We start from the raw sequence: 16,019 nt of genomic DNA, 5'->3' as shown, positions 1-16,019 counted from the left end.
CGTGCTGTCAAGCTTGGTTGCACGATGGAGGCTACCTGATGCAGGGACACTGCATCCGGTCGCCGCAGATGCCTTCAACTCTCTCCTCTGCTGCACCGGCGTTGCACTCCCCAGCAGCCACTCCAGATCTGGACTGTACATGTGCAGAGAAGGAGAGGGACACTCCAAGAGCTAAGGTGCACCGCGCAGACAAGTGAGGCGTCTGCCGCCGTCGCTTTGTGCGCTGACTGTCTGCAGCTGGGAAGTGCGGTGCGATCGCGTGGACGCGTCAGTGGGTAACCGAATGACGCCGACAATCGAGAGCCAGTGTGTGTGAGTGTGAGAAAAGATGAGACGAGCGAAGGAGGCGGTGTGGCACAGGGAGGACAATGAAGGGAGATAGGATCGGCATGCATGCCGCAGTGGTATACTCAAACACAGCTATGGGAGAGAAGGACAACAATTGGGGGAAGGGGGTGGGGGTGGGGAGGACTGTGCCCCCTCCCCTCTCCTCCCCTCCCCCACCCACCACCTCCAACCAGCGGGGGATGGATGATATTGTCCAGGTCACCCCCTACTTCTTCATCTCGGTTTGGTGCTCGCGTGAGACATGTCCGACTTACCATCTGTGGCGCCTTATAGATGTGTGCACGCTGCGTTGCTTAACGCGTGGACACTCCTCACTCCCACCCCACCCACCCCCGCTTGAGAACTGCACGTGCGAGAGGGAGAGAGGTAGTCGAGATGGCCGAGGCGGGGAGGGGGAGGGACTCCCATCTCAGGAACAGGATGGGAAAGAGCCCTCAAAAGCTTCTGTGACCAACAGACACGTGCACATACACTAGACTCAGTGAAGGCTTGGGGTAGGGGGGAGGAAGGGAAAGGGAGGGGGCAGCACGTCCTTTCAGCAGGCCAGCGTACACCCCCTCCTTACACTCGCCGCCAACACCACCACCACCACCCCTTCCGCGCTCTTCAACCTTAACGAGGTGCTAGTAGAAGTCCTCCAAGGTGAAGGCTGGGGACTGCTGCGAGGAAGGCGTTGCTAGCGACTCCGCGATCGATGCGGCTTGCGCCGTGCTGCCGTTGTCGTTGCCGCTGCTTTCGGCGGCACTGAGTGAGTCCGCCAGCGAGCCGGGGTCCATCTCGATTTCCGCCGACACCGGCGGCGACGAAGTTACTCCTGCAGCCCATGCTGCCGCTGCTGGACCGCTGCTCACCCTTCCGGTGGCGTTTCGGTCAAGAAAAGCGCCGGACGTGAGCCCGCGAGGCTGGACGCGGACCCCTTCCTCTTTCTCCATGACGGCTGCCGCCGGGATGTAGTGGATGACGGCCGCCATATCACGGTCACCCATCCCAGATTCGGCGGCGGCGCCCAGCATGCGCAGTGACGCGTCTAACACAGGGAAGCGCTCCTCCTCAACCTCGCGCCCACCATTGCCGTCGTCGCCCTTCTCGATTTTTGGTAAGGAGGCGTCCAGCAGCGCGAGATCCTCGAGAAGGTTGTCGATGCTGGCGCCAGAGGACGGTGCCAGCTTGTCCGGGTTGCGCACCAGGTCCTGCATCGTTGGCGCGTTGCGGCGCAGCATAGTGCTTGAGCCCCATGAGGCGTCCAAGACTTGGATGAGCTTCTGGTAGTCCTCGATGCCGAGCCGATTCGCAATTGTCATCGCCTCCGCGGCGGCGGCATTGTGGGAGGCCACCAGCGCCTGAGAGAGCAGCTTGGCCGCCGTGCCGCTGCCGTTGGCGCCCATGTGATGAATGTTGTCCGCATACATACGGAAGATTGGCGACACCCGCTGCACCTGCTCCGCCGGCCCACCCACCATGAGCACGAGCTGGTTGTTGAAGGCCTGCTTCGGACTACCGCTCATCGGGGCGTCGAGGAAGACGGCGCCGCGCCGCTCTGCTTCGTAGGCGCACTCGCGCGACAGCTCCATGTCCACGGTCGTGTGGTCCACGATGATCTGCCCAGGACGCGCGTTGGTGACGAGGGCCTCGTTGTCCTCCAGAAGGACCTTCCGTGAGGCGGCCCGGTGTGCCAAGGTCAGTAAGATGACGTCACACCACTTGGTCATGGTACTGTAGCGGTCGTGGATGCGCATGGCGCATGTGGCGCCATCGGCGCTCATGTCATCGCACACTTGGCGCGCCTTGCTAAGAGTGCGGCTGTGGATCTGCAAGTACATGGCGCTGCGTGCCTTGAAGGCGAGGTTTCGGGTAATGGGAATGCCCATGTTACCCATGCCGACCACACCCACGTTCAGCGAGCGCTTAATGGCTGACATGGATGAGGGTGCTGACGGCAGCGGCGGCGGCGGTGGTGGTGGTGGCTGGGGGGAGGGAGTAGGGCGGGATGGAGGGAGGGCGGCTCGACGGACGGATGACACTCTTCGCAACACTGCAGAGAGGATGCTGCAAAGGTGATTGATGCGGCGAAGGTGAAATAGCGGAGTTGTGGCGAAGTTGAATGCCCTCAGTTCCTTTGCGCGTCGAGAGGTGGGTGCGTGTGCTTGTAGTTCGGGGGAGTACACCGTTGTTGCGCATTGCACACGCCACGCGGAGATGAGCTGAGAACAGCAGCACAGCAACACAGAGAGGAGAGGGGAGGCGCAGAGTCATGGGAAGATGGATGGAGTTCGTAAAGGGTGAGGAAGACGGAGTCTACGCGCACACGTGTGTGGATGCGCCCAGCGTCTGTGCTGTGATGATGAGCGTTCCACTGGCATAATTCTCCGCGGCTACAGTGGGAACGGCAGTGGAGAGGGAGGAGGGGGGGCGGGTGTGGCACTGCACGTGTGCCGCATACACCCTCTCCCTCCCACGCTGACAAATGTCTCTCAGCGAGGGAGAAGAGGTGGGGGGGGGGCAATTCGTAGATTCCGGCAACACACCGAGCAGAGGGCCTGCCGTTGTTGCCGTCTGCCTCCTCGATGTTGTGTGTGTCTTTTGTGTCTTTCTTACAGCAACCGCCAGCCTTCTCGTCTTGTTGCACTAGTACGCGCTTGTCGTTAGGAGAAGACACACGCCCACCCACCTCAGAGCGCCACACGCCACCGACATACACGTACGAAGGACAAGAGCTGTCTGTCCGAGAGAGAGAGGGAGAGATCAGAAGAGCAGAGGTGGAGAGACTGGCGGACAGAGAAGAGGACGCACTACTGGGAGACACACACACACAGACACAGACGGAGTGAAAGCACCACTTTCGGCCAGCACCTTGACATACACGTGTATCCACAGCCGTACACACGCAGACACACGGGGATGCTATTACCAGCGCTGCTGCTGTTACAAGCCCATCTGCACATAAAAGAAAGCCCAAAGAAATGAGGGTGAGCGAAGCAGGCGGCAGTGACGGTGCGTGCGTGTACACGAGCATGAGCTCGCGCGTCTCCCCAGAAAGTCTCTCTCTGTACCTCTGCCTTTTCCATGCATGGCTGTCTCCAGCTCCACCCCCTCCCTCTACTGGTGCACACTCTCTATCCCGCCGATGCCTTCTCTTCCTCTTCCTGACCTTGACACCACACACACACACACACACACACACGCACGCACGTACACGCATACACGCCGTGCGGCGAGGTCGCACATTGAAACACCACTGCCGTCGCGTCACCGTGTACGAGCAGCAAAGAAAAAAAAGATGCCCCCAGAAAAAAGGGGGAGGGGGAGAGACAAAGCCGAGCAGTGTGTGTGTGTGTGGGGGGGGGGGGGGGAGGCTGACGGATGTCGCTGGGAGTTCTTCGTGCTGGTCTTCGTAGCGTGCGACGAAGCACGCGAGCGACAGCGACAAGGAGAGTTTCCCACCACCGCAGGCAGCACCCAACAGTCAGCACTGGGGGCAGGGGATCAAAAACGCTACGGCCCACCTCTCTCGTTCCTGCTTTGCCTGACCATGTACTGCGCGTGTAAGTGCGCCGCAGTGCTGCACACGTCGATGCACACGTGCGCACATGTGAGTCGCGCCTTACGCACCAAGAATGACGTTGTTGATCGGGATGAACACCAACTTAACAAAGAAGCCGAGGAAGCCCATCATGAAGAAGCCGATCAACGCGGCGATGGTAGCCGTCGTGAACTCGTTGTAGTTCGGTTTCTGGCACTTGCGTACCAGCATGCGGCTGTTCTTGGTGAAGGCCACGATGGGGTGGAACAGAATGTCATCAAGGAAGTCCATCTTTGGTGAAGGGAGAAGGGGCAGAGGCGGGGCGGTAGTGACGGCAGCTACGGCACTGGCACCGATCGTAGTGGTTGTGTGCTGGCGTTTTAGGGTCTCGTAGGTACGGCTGTGGTGTCATGGCCGCACATGTGTTTGCGTCGCCGTCATGGATGGTGCGGGAGCCACGAGCATGAACAGGTGGTCCAGCACAGACGCAGACGGAGGGGAGGGAGAGGGTCAGAGGGGAGAAGAAAAACGTTCGTAAGAAGAGAAGGCGCCCGCCTCAATCCAGTTCGCTTACCATCTGCTGCTGCTGCTGCTGTGGCTGTGACTGTCTCTGGCCCTCACCACGCGCGCCTACCTTGTGCCACGTGAGGAGGTGATGCAGAGACAGGGGTAGAGAGACGCAGCACACGCCTAGCCAACGCACGCGATCGTTACTTGACCTTCCCTTTCCGCACGCCTTTCTTCCATGACGGCAAACGGTCACAGGGACAGCGGTATCCCTAAGAGGAAGAAGCGAGGGTGAGAGAATAGCTGGGTCGATCGGCAAGAGGCTGGGGATTGATGTGGGCTTGCCACACGAGGGCAGCGTTCTGTATTCGTGTTCTCACGTCGTCTCCTCCGCGTGCGAGGAAACACGAGAAGAGAAACCGGGTGGTCACACCACAGAGACACCACGCACACGTACACACATACACACACAAGAAAAGCATAAACAAAACCAACCAAGGACCAGACAGACAGCCAGTGATGCCACTCGTTTCCTGATGCCCCAAGACCTGCGCATGCACACACACACACACACACGACACACCTACACTTTCAGACAACGGCGAAGGACAATGAGGGCCACGCCGCACCGACAGGGCGATGGTGGCATGGTCGATGTTTCAATATCTATGACTCTTTCTATGGAAATTTGGTGGCTCACCCAGACCCTCGCCCGGTGCAGGGAGGGCGAGGGCAGAGAGACCGGGAGAGGGGTGTGTGCGTTGGGGGGGGGTCTCTGCTTGCGTCCGTGTTTGGAAAGCAAAAGACACCCGTCGCTCCTCCGTGTAGTGCAGGATAGCTATGCACGAGCGGGACCTCTCTGTGTAGAGCCCTGCACACCCCCACCCGGGTCCCCCCGGAGCTCACGTTCTACGTTGACGGCGATGAGACAGAGAAAGCGCTGCCGTTACCGCTACTGCACGTCCACCTATCCGTCTTAGGGGGCGGGCATCATGTCACCTGCAAGGAAGCTGTCCTGCGCATCCACTGCCGGGTTGTCCTCCTGCTGCAGGAGCGGCTCGATGCGGGCATTGTGGTCGGGTAGGGCAAAGAACACAATGCTGCAGCGGCTGCTGCCGCCCTTGGCGTTGCGCACGCGGTGGGGTGTTGCCTCGATGAGGCCGCCTGTCCACTTCTCCAGGAACAAGCCGGCGTTCACGAGAAGCGCGTCCTCGAGCACCGGGACAGCCACGTAGGAGCCCTTCTCCTCGTCCCACACCTCCAGACCCCCAAGCGAGTCCTGGGAGAGCAGGGTGATGGTGCTGAGGTCTTTGTGCGTGTCGAGGCGCACCGTCACGTCCTTTTCATCGTCGCCGTCCTCGGCGCTCGCCGTCCTCACCAGAGGCTGCGTCTTGGCTCCCTTGCGCCGCAGCACTTTCACGCCATCCGGGTTGTGCGCCGACCGTTGGTTTTGGATGTCGACGCCGTTTTTGAGTCGCGCCCCTTCCCCGAGCTGCGGGTAGTACTTGGCTTGCAAGTCGCAGTCGCGCTTCTGGTGGAACGACGTGAAGTACTCGAGCTCGAAGTCCATCGTCGGGTCCGGCCCGCCTTGCGGGATGGAGGGACGGATGCCGAGGCCGCAGCTGATGTGCCGCATCACGTCCATGCTCACCGTGTAGCAGAGGTCGTAGTAGGCCATCATCATGTCCTTGAAGTCGGACATGAAGTTGTCGTTGCGGTCCATGCCCGGGCCGAGGCCGCTACCGGATGCGGGGGTTGAATTGACATGGTTCAGCAAGATGTCCCACGGGTTGCGGCGGCTAATCATGCTCAGGTACTCGCTTTCCTCCCAACCGGCTTGCTTGTAGTAGTCGCGCCGCAGCACTGCCGGGTCAGCCACGTCGTCGCGGCCAACGGAGAAGCACTCAATAGCGTCATCGATGCCGCTCGCACCGACGTAGCGGTAGTAGCCGCGGAACCCACTCGGAGACTTGATGCTCTCCAGTTCGTACGGGGAGAGTTGGGTGCAGTTGTAGTTGTGCAGGTTGTTGCGCTTGAGGCTTCCCTGCGCAGCGGCGTCGTGCAGGTGCAGGACATACTGCTCGAAGAAGATGCGGCAATCGCGGTGAAGCTGATCGAGGATGGTCTTCTGGATGAAGGGGTGCTGAATATAACAGTAGCCGTGGTCTTGCAGGGATTCGAGAAGGGCATTGCTGGCCGACTCCGTTACGTTGTTCGGGCCACGGCCGATCTTCACAAGCGTGCCGCGAGCAAGAATAGTAGCGCGAAGCATGGCTAGCAGTACACACACACACAGACACAGACACAGGGTGGAGGGGGGAGGCGCGTTCGAAAGAAAGTGAAAAAGAGCCCACGCAACGCTAACAGCGTCAGACGTGAGCGAGTGCGTGTGTGTGTGTGTGTGTGATACAGGGGCGTGTGCAGAAACGTGGTGTGAGGCTCGTGGACAGGAAGGAGAGAGAAAAGCGAAGGGCCGGAAAAACAAACACGGCGGCAGTGTGCGTTCCCTTGAGCGCGCGCGCTCTCTCTATGCGTGTGTATGCGTGTGCGAAGGGATGTACTGCTCTCCCGTTTTTTTATGCGTGTATCTGCGGAGGTGTGCACGGCACTGTTAGTTGCCCTGACTGTCGCTGGGTGGCTGGACGAGATGTGCACTGACAGGGGGCTACAGGCTGGGGTGCAGTAAGAGGAAAAAAAATGGGTGTGGGGCGGGGTGGGGTGGGGTGAGTCCGAAAGGGCGCGGATAAGGAGCGTGGCAGCAACCACAGCAACCGCTTCCCTATGATGGTTCGCCTTAGCGAAGAAAAAAGGCGTGGGTGTGGGTGGGTGGGTAGGGGGGGGGGGTCGCACTTCTCCACGTCGCGTGTGTTTGCACGTTTCTCTCTCTCCTTTCCTTGTGTTGCCCTGGCTGCACTGTCGCGTTATGTCGGTGTGCGCTGGGTTGGGGAAAACTCTAGGATCGTAAACACCTTCCGCCTCCTTCGTTTTGTATGGGTGCCCGCGTTCGATGCTTCCCGCGTTGCCAGGAATGTGAAGTTTTCTGGTGCTGCTGCTGATGCTGAAGTGAGAGAGAGGGAGCGAGGGGAAGGGTGAGAGGCCGTCCACGTGTCGCTTACCCCCCGTGCTACGTCTTCTGAGACGAGTGGCGTAGTGCTACGAGTGTTGTCGATGGAACTGCTTGTGCTGCCAACGGCGTGTTCGTTTCGACAATAGAGAAATCCATTGAGGGGGAGGGGGAGGGGGAGGGCAGTTGTTGACGGTCCGCGTTGCACACGCGCAAGCAAGCAAATACATATATATATATATATATATTGATAGGAAGGGGGGAGGTGGCGAAGATCATGATAGCGCTCATAAAAGCCTTTTTCACTCGAGCGTTGGCTTTGGAGAGAGGGGGAGGTGGGGGGCGCGGAGCCGTTCAGATGCCCCTCCTCAACACCAAAACGGCGTGCTGCACGAGCAAGCACTCCGTGCATGCGTGTGCATCGCTTGACTGGTCCTTTACTGCCCCATGCCCTTTCTATGCTTCCGGTACACACTTGGCGCGGGGGATGCAGTGAAGTAGACCGCAAGAGAAGAGGGTCATCAGAACAGCGGCACCGAGAACAGACGGGTTGGCAGCGCCATTCCTTCCTCCAGAAATTGCACCCTCCTGTTGCTTTTCTTCGTGACGGCCATGAACGCGCGTTCTTCTGCCGGTGACGGAACGTCCCTTCAGCTCGCCTTTTACTCCCTCTTTGTTTTTCTTTTTTTTGTTCCAGGTGAACATGAAAACACTCGCGGTCGCCCTCCCCCCCTGCGCACATCGATACACCACCTTCTCCCGCGGCACTCCTCCAGCTGCCCCGATGTGACGCGTAGCGGAGAGAGCGAGTAGCGCGCATCTACAGACACGTAGACACACACACACACACACACACATACAGACACAAGTAGATGGCATCCACAAGGCCATCATACAAAAAAACCTACAAAGAAAGGGTGAGGAGGATGAGGAGGGAAGAAAAGCGAAGGGCGATGGAGTGCATAGCCTTTACTGTACATGTTTGAAATTCGCCCTTGTATAACATATACATACACATATGTATATATATATACATATATACACGTATGTACATGTGTGTATGTAGGTGTATATGTGTTATACATGTGTATGCATATATATGTATCCGTGTGCGTGTATACATGTCTAAATAGATACATACATCACGCTTCTGGTGGCGCGAGTGTGCGCACAGGCATACAATGCCGAAAAACAACGAAGTGGCGGGTGCGCAAGGCCGCCGCCTTTTTCAGAAAAACACACACACATACCTACGTGTACACCTATACGTACATGCACATATATGTGTGGTGGCCGTGCTATTTCTGTTTGATGGCGCCTCGTCTCTCCTGCTGGGCCCTCACCATCTCCCCCCTCCCCCTTTGCCACAGGGTGCGTGGCATCCTCCTTGAAATGTGAAGCGAGGGAGGAATTCAAAGAACAATGCGGTTGGTACACAGAGCAAGCACAGGATGACGGTGGCAAAGGGAGGGCGGGCAGAAAGTGACCAAAGGCGGCCCGAGCGTGGGACACGTATATATAAGCTCAGTGTGCGCGCCAGGCAGAAAGGTGAAGGTAATACTCGGACGTCACGCGCGCGTGTCTTTCCACCGAATCCTTATAGTAGGTCACCGTCGCCGCCCCCGTGGTCTCATGATCAACCCCCCCTCACTACATCACCTTGGTTACCCTTCGGCGGTCACATCTCAACCTACCGACGCACCTGTTTGCCTGTTACGCTGCCCCCTTCGAGATGTTGCTCATCCCAGCTGCCTGCTCGAGAAGCAACTTCTTCCAATCCACGATGGGACCCTCGTAGAAGTTGCGCTTGTGAATCGGCTTCTGATCTGCTGTTTCGCATGCTTGCTTGAAGGCCTCGTGCGATCTCAAGATGGAGGCGCCGGCTTCGCCGCCCACGTGAACTGCAGAGTCTTCTACGAGTTTTTTGTACCAATGGGAGTAGCGGCGGAACAGGGTGCACTCCCGCTTCTCCTTCGCCTCCAGCAGCGCGCTCGGCTTTATATAGCTCGTTGTTTTGGGGTTCTCGGCGGCCCAGTACTGACGCCCGGCAAGCATGTCACGCTCCACCACGTCGCCGTTCGCAGCGCTCGACAGCTCGAAGCGAGTGGGCGCAGTGGAGGTGAGTGCGCCTGCCTCATCACATGCGCGGTTCGAGGTTGAAACTGACGAGGCATATGCCGTGGCTGCGACACTCATAGCAGGAGCGGCACAGGCGCCGTGGTGGCCCTGCTCGCCCGTTGTTGCGAGCCTCGCCTTCTGAAATAGGTGGCGCGATACAGGCAGCAGTGAAGAAGATACGAACACGGCCAGCTCTCCATCCACGACACTCGCCTGCTCCATCAAGATTCGTTCAGGATCCTGCGCGTTCTCCGGCTCGCTTTTCTTGGATGCGTATAGGTTTACGTAGCCCGGTTGCTGCGGCGGCGGTGACCTAGTGCGGGAGACAAGAGCAGACCCCCTGGCGTGGTTCTCACCACAGCGCTGCGGCAAACCAATTTTCGTCATGCCTGACGCTCCCCGTTTCACAGCCCCGCAATCTGAGAGCCGCCGCTGCGCCCCTGATACCCCGTGCTTGTCCAGCACACGTGGGACAGATGCACTTGACGGGAGACCACTTACACCCCCTGCTGCAACCGTGTCTGGTGCCGCAGCACGACACGCAGCATCCTCGCGCTCGCCCTTGTAATCCACATCTGGGGATTCGTTATCGCTTCGGCGGGGCTCCGCGTGCTCTCCCGCCTCGCGCGCCGTGACGGGGTCGATGGCGTACGCAGCTGGGGGGCCTGCGGAGTCGTGACGAGGAGGGGTCGGCTCATCTGGGCCTGCGTGGGTGTTTCGGATAGGGGTGGGGCAGGCGATGCTGATGGCATAGGAGCTGTGTTGGCTGGCCGAGAGGTTGGTGCGGTGAAGCGACATGTCGGGTGTGTGTGCCGATGTGAGCAGGTGGCAGGAGGGGAGCTCCTGAATCTGAGCTGCCGACGGTAGGTTGTAGGTGAGGGGATTTGTATCGTCCTCATCGTTTTCAAGGACACTGTGCAGGGTGGCCGACGTTTGTGCTTCTTGGGTGCCAGGGATCTCAGTGGAGTCCCCGGCGTGGCGCCCAGGTGGCTCTGCACTCTGTGACGGTTCGTGCCCTTGCTGCACCATCTCCTTCGCCGGCTGCGGCTTCGCGTGGGCGCTCTCCACGGGATAGTCCTGCACCCCGTCATGCTCCGACTGCTTCTGCCCGGGGGGTTGCACAGCCTCCTCCGACCTCTCCGCGTGCTCTCCCGCCTCGCGCGCCGTGACGGGGTCGATGGCGTACGCAGCTGGGGGGCCTGCGGAGTCGTGACGAGGAGGGGTCGGCTCATCTGGGCCTGCGTGGGTGTTTCGGATAGGGGTGGGGCAGGCGATGCTGGTGGCATAGGAGCTGTGTTGGCTGGCCGAGAGGTTGGTGCGGTGAAGCGACATGTCGGGTGTGTGTGCCGATGTGAGCAGGTGGCAGGAGGGGAGCTCCTGAATCTGAGCTGCCGACGGTAGGTTGTAGGTGAGGGGATTTGTATCGTCCTCATCGTTTTCAAGGACACTGTGCAGGGTGGCCGACGTTTGTGCTTCTTGGGTGCCAGGGATCTCAGTGGAGTCCCCGGCGTGGCGCCCAGGTGGCTCTGCACTCTGTGACGGTTCGTGCCCTTGCTGCACCATCTCCTTCGCCGGCTGCGGCTTCGCGTGGGCGCTCTCCACGGGATAGTCCTGCACCCCGTCATGCTCCGACTGCTTCTGCCCGGGGGGTTGCACAGCCGTCTGCGGCTGCGGCACTGGGTGCTGCGGCTCGTCGTTCAGTTCGTTGGATTGCTCATCATGAGTGCTGGCGGATGCAGGTGCGGTTGAGTGCTGTCCGAGAGCAGTGAGGGGCTGCTGAATATGATCGCTGGAGCCCTGCAGAGGGGCGAGCTGCTGACGGAGTTCCTCGGCGAGCTCGTCCGCGCCGGGACTGCTGTGCGACGAAAACATCGACCTGTAATATCCGGGTGTCGGTGCCACAGAGTGGGTGGTGGGGAGAGAGGGGGTAGCGTGGAGGACAGCAGATGCCAGTGACGGCAGAAGGAAAGGATAACGGAAAGTGAGAGTGCGGTTGGTGAGGGTGAGGGGAGGGGGTGGAGGTATCGGGTACGCGCTTCGAGAGGATGACACACACACACACACACACACACACGCTGAGACCAGACGCCAACAGGGAGGGAGGGAGGAGGAAGGTAAGCAGAAAAAGCGGGGGGCGACGTCGGCCGTGTGCAGTCCGCAGTGGCGGGGGAATATGTGTGTGTGTGTATGTCGGGTGGTGGTGGTGACAAATGGGGCGGAAGACTCGAGGGGGAGCGTGTGTGTGTGTATGTGTCCGATGAGGGGTGAGAGAAACTACATAGTCCCATTAGAATACCACCATCCGCCACGTCATGAGTGTGCCATGGGCAGTGAGAACGATGGTCGCAGAGAAGTGAGTGTGTGCCCGTGTGTAAGAGGGTAGAAGAGGAGGGGAGGGGTGGCGGGCAGAGGGTAGGAGAAGGTGAAGACGACATGATGCTCGTCAGGTCGAATCTCCGGTCCATGCGGGAGAAAGGGTATTGAAGAGACCACACGTTCAGACACGTGCACCGAGTGGAAGAAGCTTCAGCACACTCGCTATGCCGGACCAGTGGGCTTATGCGTGTGTGTGTGCGCGCGCGATGGAGCGGAGGATCGGTAACATTCAAACAGACCCCCCACTCTCCGCCATACACACAGCCAGGAAGGAAACCCTCCGTTGCCCTCATCGCGCCTTACCAGGCGTCAGCTTCCGTGCCGTTGACGGCCGCTGTCGTTGCTCGCTCATTCTGTAAGAAGAACACGAATGTAAAGAGAAGGGAGGTATGTACGCACACACACACACACACACACACACACACACACACACACACACACACAGAGGGGGGCATGGGCGGCTGCGGCAGCGAAGCAAGGGGAGAACACCACCGCTTCTCACGCAGCGTCAACAAAAGACAACACGACTCACCGCCGGCTGTGAGAAGCTCACCGTTACTCGAGAGACAGACATGTACACACGAGGGTACAGAGACCAACACACGCACGCGCACACACGCAGGATTTCCCCTCTCATCCATGACTACTATGTGCTTCTTCGGCGCGAGTGCTACCACTTGCGCAGCACATACGTGTTCCAGTACTCTTTCACCATCTGCTTGTAGTTTAGCTTGCCCATCTCCAAGAAGCCCATCTTGTGGAGGTTCAGCCGCGGTTTCGCCTCCGGGAACTTGCGCTTCGCGCCGTCCGCGGCGAGGAAGCGGAACATGGCGAGACTGCGCTCACACGACTGTACTGCCACGGCGATCTGGTCCGGGTCGCGGAGTTCAGCACCTTCGCGGAACTTCTGCCGTAGAATAATCACAAAGCGCTCGTTCATCTGCGCGTGCTCGTTAAGGTCGCACAAGGCGCTAGGTGGGCAGAGAACAGCGAGCTTGAGCCACTGCCGATAGGAGCGGCACACGCGGTTCGCATGCGGAATACCGGGTAGATTGGTGCCGGCGTCGCGGATCACCACCTCCGAGACGGGGGCGACGAGAGCTTTGCTACGTACAATACTGCCGCCCAGCGCGCAGAGGGGGGCACTAGAGCGCAGCATGACGCCCGCCTGTGAGAGCTGATGGCCTCAGCCAAGAGGGAAAGTGGGACGGAAGGAGATCAAGGCAGCGTTGACAACCACAACTGCCACATTAAGTGAGCACAAGTTCGTCAAAGACACGCTATGTATAGGAAAGCCTCGCGGTGGCGCCGGAACAACGAAAAAGGCGATTGGGGGAGGGAAGGAAGGTGGTGTGTATACGCCAACGAATCGGTGACCGCTTTCTACCGCTTGTCACAGACCCGCCACACACCCGGAAATGATGCGCAGTGCTGCTGCTGCTGCTGATGGTGCTGATGTTGTCCCTTATGGCGACGCGCGACTAGCGTCTTAGTGGGTGTAGGGATCCTTAAGAAAAAGCAAAGCGAGGTATCTGTGAGAGCATCAAGAGAGAATCGCGCAGGTGGCAGCGGCGGTGATGGCGGCCGCGCGACTGGGTGGACAGAGAAGATGTGAGGGGATGGAAAGAGCGTGATGTTTGTGGCTGGCGCTCACGGCTGGCTGCATGCACTTCTCAGCATTCCGTTACGCCTGTGGGCCGCATGAACCCGCTAGACAGACGTGTGGTGAATGGAGGAGGGGGGAGGGGCAGACCTTGTCCTTTCCTATAGCCATGCTCATCTATGCTGATGCATCAGCTTTGCATTTCGATTGGGTGCCTCTGTGTGTATGCCCCGCACGTCGGCGGCTGTCTTCCCAGCGTTGGAGTAAGCAAGGAGGTGAGAGAGGAAACAACCTTCCTGGGCGCTTGCTGCGTTCCCCGACATCAGCTACCTAGCAGATTACTGTCAGGTCCGCGAAAAAAACGATGGCAGTGCGTGGGGTTGGGTGGGTGGGTGTAACGGGACACTACCCAAATACCGGGCTAGAGTTCCAAGCAGTGCCTCTTCTTCCATACCCACGCTTGAAGCCGCCCAGACCGCGTTGCCGCAATCACGTGGGGGGCCTCCCGTCTCCCCCTGACCTTGTGTTTGAGCCGCTGTGGTTCTCAGAGCGTCATCCTGCGGCTCCCGTGCGGGTCGTCTGCTGAGCTGCAACCGCGTACACACCCCACACACTGTAGCCTCCGTCGGTTTCTCAGCCACCTGTGTTGTGACCCTCTCCTGTGTTCCCGATCCGCTTGACACCGTCCCCCCTCCATGAATTCGGCCAACTCTCTGATGTGGAGCACCCGGACTTTGCACTGAGGTATCGCGGCAGGCTGGCGTGCGGAGGGCGCTGCGCAGGCACAGGAGGCCGTTGCTACTGCCGGCCTTGTCCTCCATTGCGGTCCACGCGGTTCCACTTTGGACGGCGTATCTTCGCGGCGGGCTTCTGTGGTGGCAAACGCTTTGCAACTCCTTCCATGCTCGTCTTGATCTCGGCCATTTCATGCCCAATGACCACCATATCTGCTGCCACGATCTGCTACACGTCTGCTCCCGTAGACGAGGGCGGGCTCCCTCCCCTCCCCGCGGAGCTGGTAGTGGTAGTGGCGGTGGTGGTTGTGCGAAGAGCGAACGGGGAAGAAGTGAGAGAGAATCGAGTTCGTGTCGGCGTGAGTGAGCGGCGCGCTTGGCTAAGAGTGATACTCGCCACCCCCAAGGGGAAGGGAGGAGCGACAGTAGTGGTGGGACTTGTCGGACCCCTTGCTGAGCCAGGGATGAGGGTTCCAGTGGGAGAGGATAGGGAGGGGGCTCGGCGCAGGTGACCGAGAACTGGGCCCCCTCCTCCCCTTTCCCTCTGCACGTCTACGCTCCCTTTCAAGACACCACCGCCTGCGTTGCCCTCCGCTGCACTGTACACACAGAGAGAGGGAACACAGACGTGATTGGAGGCGCATCACCATGACCCCGTTTTGCACGGCCTCTGCTTTCCTCCACGTCGCATTGGCGTCGTCGTGGCGTTACATTTTTTATGTTGTTTGTTTCGTGGAGGAGTGCCATCGCAGACTTTCTTCATGTCCACTGCCCCCCTACACCTGTAGCGAGAAAGGTGTCACCTATGTACATTGCCTCCCAGCCGTCAAATCCTCTCTCGCAGACCGGCCACACACGCACAGGGCCAAAGTCGCAGCTTCGCCACATCGGCCTCCCCCTTCCTCGCGACCTGCCCTCCCTGCACGCACACGGCAGGAAGGGCTGGGATGGGGCACAAGCCCTAGAGACAGGGTGCGCTGGTGTGGGTGAGGTTGCGCGGTTCTGCGCGGCTGCCGCTCCTGCATTCACAGGGGGCGGTGGCGGTGGGGGTGGGAAGGCGCTGGCAAAATAAGTCGAGAAGATAGGAGACATCGATATTGGGTGGGGTGGGGGTGCCATAGCACCCCTGCACCTTTTCTAATGGGTACACCGCTTTGCGTTCCCTGTGGCTTCCTGGCTTGGTCCGTCGAAAGGGGAGGGTTGCCCCGCATACGAGAGGGGAAGGCAAGCAGGCACCTCTGTACAAGCCCTACCGCAGCAGCACGGAATATGCATCCATCAACAGTCAACAATCAACAACAACAGAAAAGGATCTAAGGGAGAACAACTTGGCGGTCAAACCGTGCGCCTCAAGGCAGGTGAGAACTCGGGTGGTAGTGGTGGTGAAGGGGGAGGGGCACCCGTGGTTTCTGGGTGGTGGTGGGGGGTCGGAGATGAACAATGGGAGCACGTGCAAGGAGCACACTAGAGAAGCACGTGCAAGGAGGCGAGGCTGTTCCGTGAAAAGGAAGGAGCAAGGAAACACGGGGCAGACGTGCGCGCGCGACACCCTCTGAAGGAGCTGGTGGACAACCCGGCACATGTGCCCCAACACTCCTCGCCCTCCGCGGAGGCGAGAGAGGGAGGACGACGTAGCCCGCTTGCTCCCATTCTTCACCACTCACTGAAGAACCTCTTCAGTCGGTGGTGCCGAGCAGCGCAACACCACGCATGCGCCAGTACGCGTCATCCTCGGCAACTGGCAGTCGT

The 16,019-nt window shown here is 59.5% G+C and overlaps 6 protein-coding genes across 6 annotated transcripts in view; all 6 read right to left on the bottom strand.

Moving 5' to 3' along the window:
• Positions 1-971: 971 nt before the first annotated feature.
• On the bottom strand, positions 972-2,267 carry LMXM_25_1020 (dehydrogenase-like protein; the record flags this gene model as incomplete). The annotated part of the gene is made up of 1 exon (XM_003876108.1): positions 972-2,267. The coding sequence occupies one exon, from the start codon at positions 2,265-2,267 to the stop codon at positions 972-974; it is 1,296 nt and encodes a 431-aa protein (XP_003876157.1).
• A 1,682-nt stretch (positions 2,268-3,949) lies between these two features.
• On the bottom strand, positions 3,950-4,159 carry LMXM_25_1015 (protein transport protein Sec61 gamma subunit,putative; the record flags this gene model as incomplete). Its single annotated transcript, XM_003876107.1, has 1 exon — positions 3,950-4,159. One exon carries the CDS (start codon positions 4,157-4,159, stop codon positions 3,950-3,952), a length of 210 nt encoding a protein of 69 aa, XP_003876156.1.
• Positions 4,160-5,351: 1,192 nt separating this feature from the next.
• LMXM_25_1010 (conserved hypothetical protein) lies at positions 5,352-6,647 on the bottom strand (the record flags this gene model as incomplete). Its single annotated transcript, XM_003876106.1, has 1 exon — positions 5,352-6,647. One exon carries the CDS (start codon positions 6,645-6,647, stop codon positions 5,352-5,354), a length of 1,296 nt encoding a protein of 431 aa, XP_003876155.1.
• Positions 6,648-9,152: 2,505 nt separating this feature from the next.
• LMXM_25_1000 (conserved hypothetical protein) lies at positions 9,153-11,429 on the bottom strand (the record flags this gene model as incomplete). Its single annotated transcript, XM_003876105.1, has 1 exon — positions 9,153-11,429. One exon carries the CDS (start codon positions 11,427-11,429, stop codon positions 9,153-9,155), a length of 2,277 nt encoding a protein of 758 aa, XP_003876154.1.
• Positions 11,430-12,603: 1,174 nt separating this feature from the next.
• On the bottom strand, positions 12,604-13,092 carry LMXM_25_0990 (conserved hypothetical protein; the record flags this gene model as incomplete). Its single annotated transcript, XM_003876104.1, has 1 exon — positions 12,604-13,092. The coding sequence occupies one exon, from the start codon at positions 13,090-13,092 to the stop codon at positions 12,604-12,606; it is 489 nt and encodes a 162-aa protein (XP_003876153.1).
• Positions 13,093-15,946: 2,854 nt separating this feature from the next.
• LMXM_25_0980 (putative dynein heavy chain) overlaps positions 15,947-16,019 on the bottom strand; it is a gene marked incomplete at both ends in the record, with an annotated part of 14,109 nt that continues 14,036 nt past the window's right edge. Inside the window, one exon of the mRNA XM_003876103.1 lies at positions 15,947-16,019. This exon is cut by the window's right edge and continues 14,036 nt beyond it. Coding sequence (XP_003876152.1) covers positions 15,947-16,019 — 73 coding nt within the window.

Source organism: Leishmania mexicana, chromosome 25 (assembly GCF_000234665.1).
Source record: "Leishmania mexicana MHOM/GT/2001/U1103 complete genome, chromosome 25".
Classification (NCBI taxonomy): domain Eukaryota; phylum Euglenozoa; class Kinetoplastea; order Trypanosomatida; family Trypanosomatidae; genus Leishmania; species Leishmania mexicana.
The sequence above is the reverse complement of the archived record's forward strand: the minus strand, read 5'-3'. Positions and strand labels throughout refer to the sequence as shown.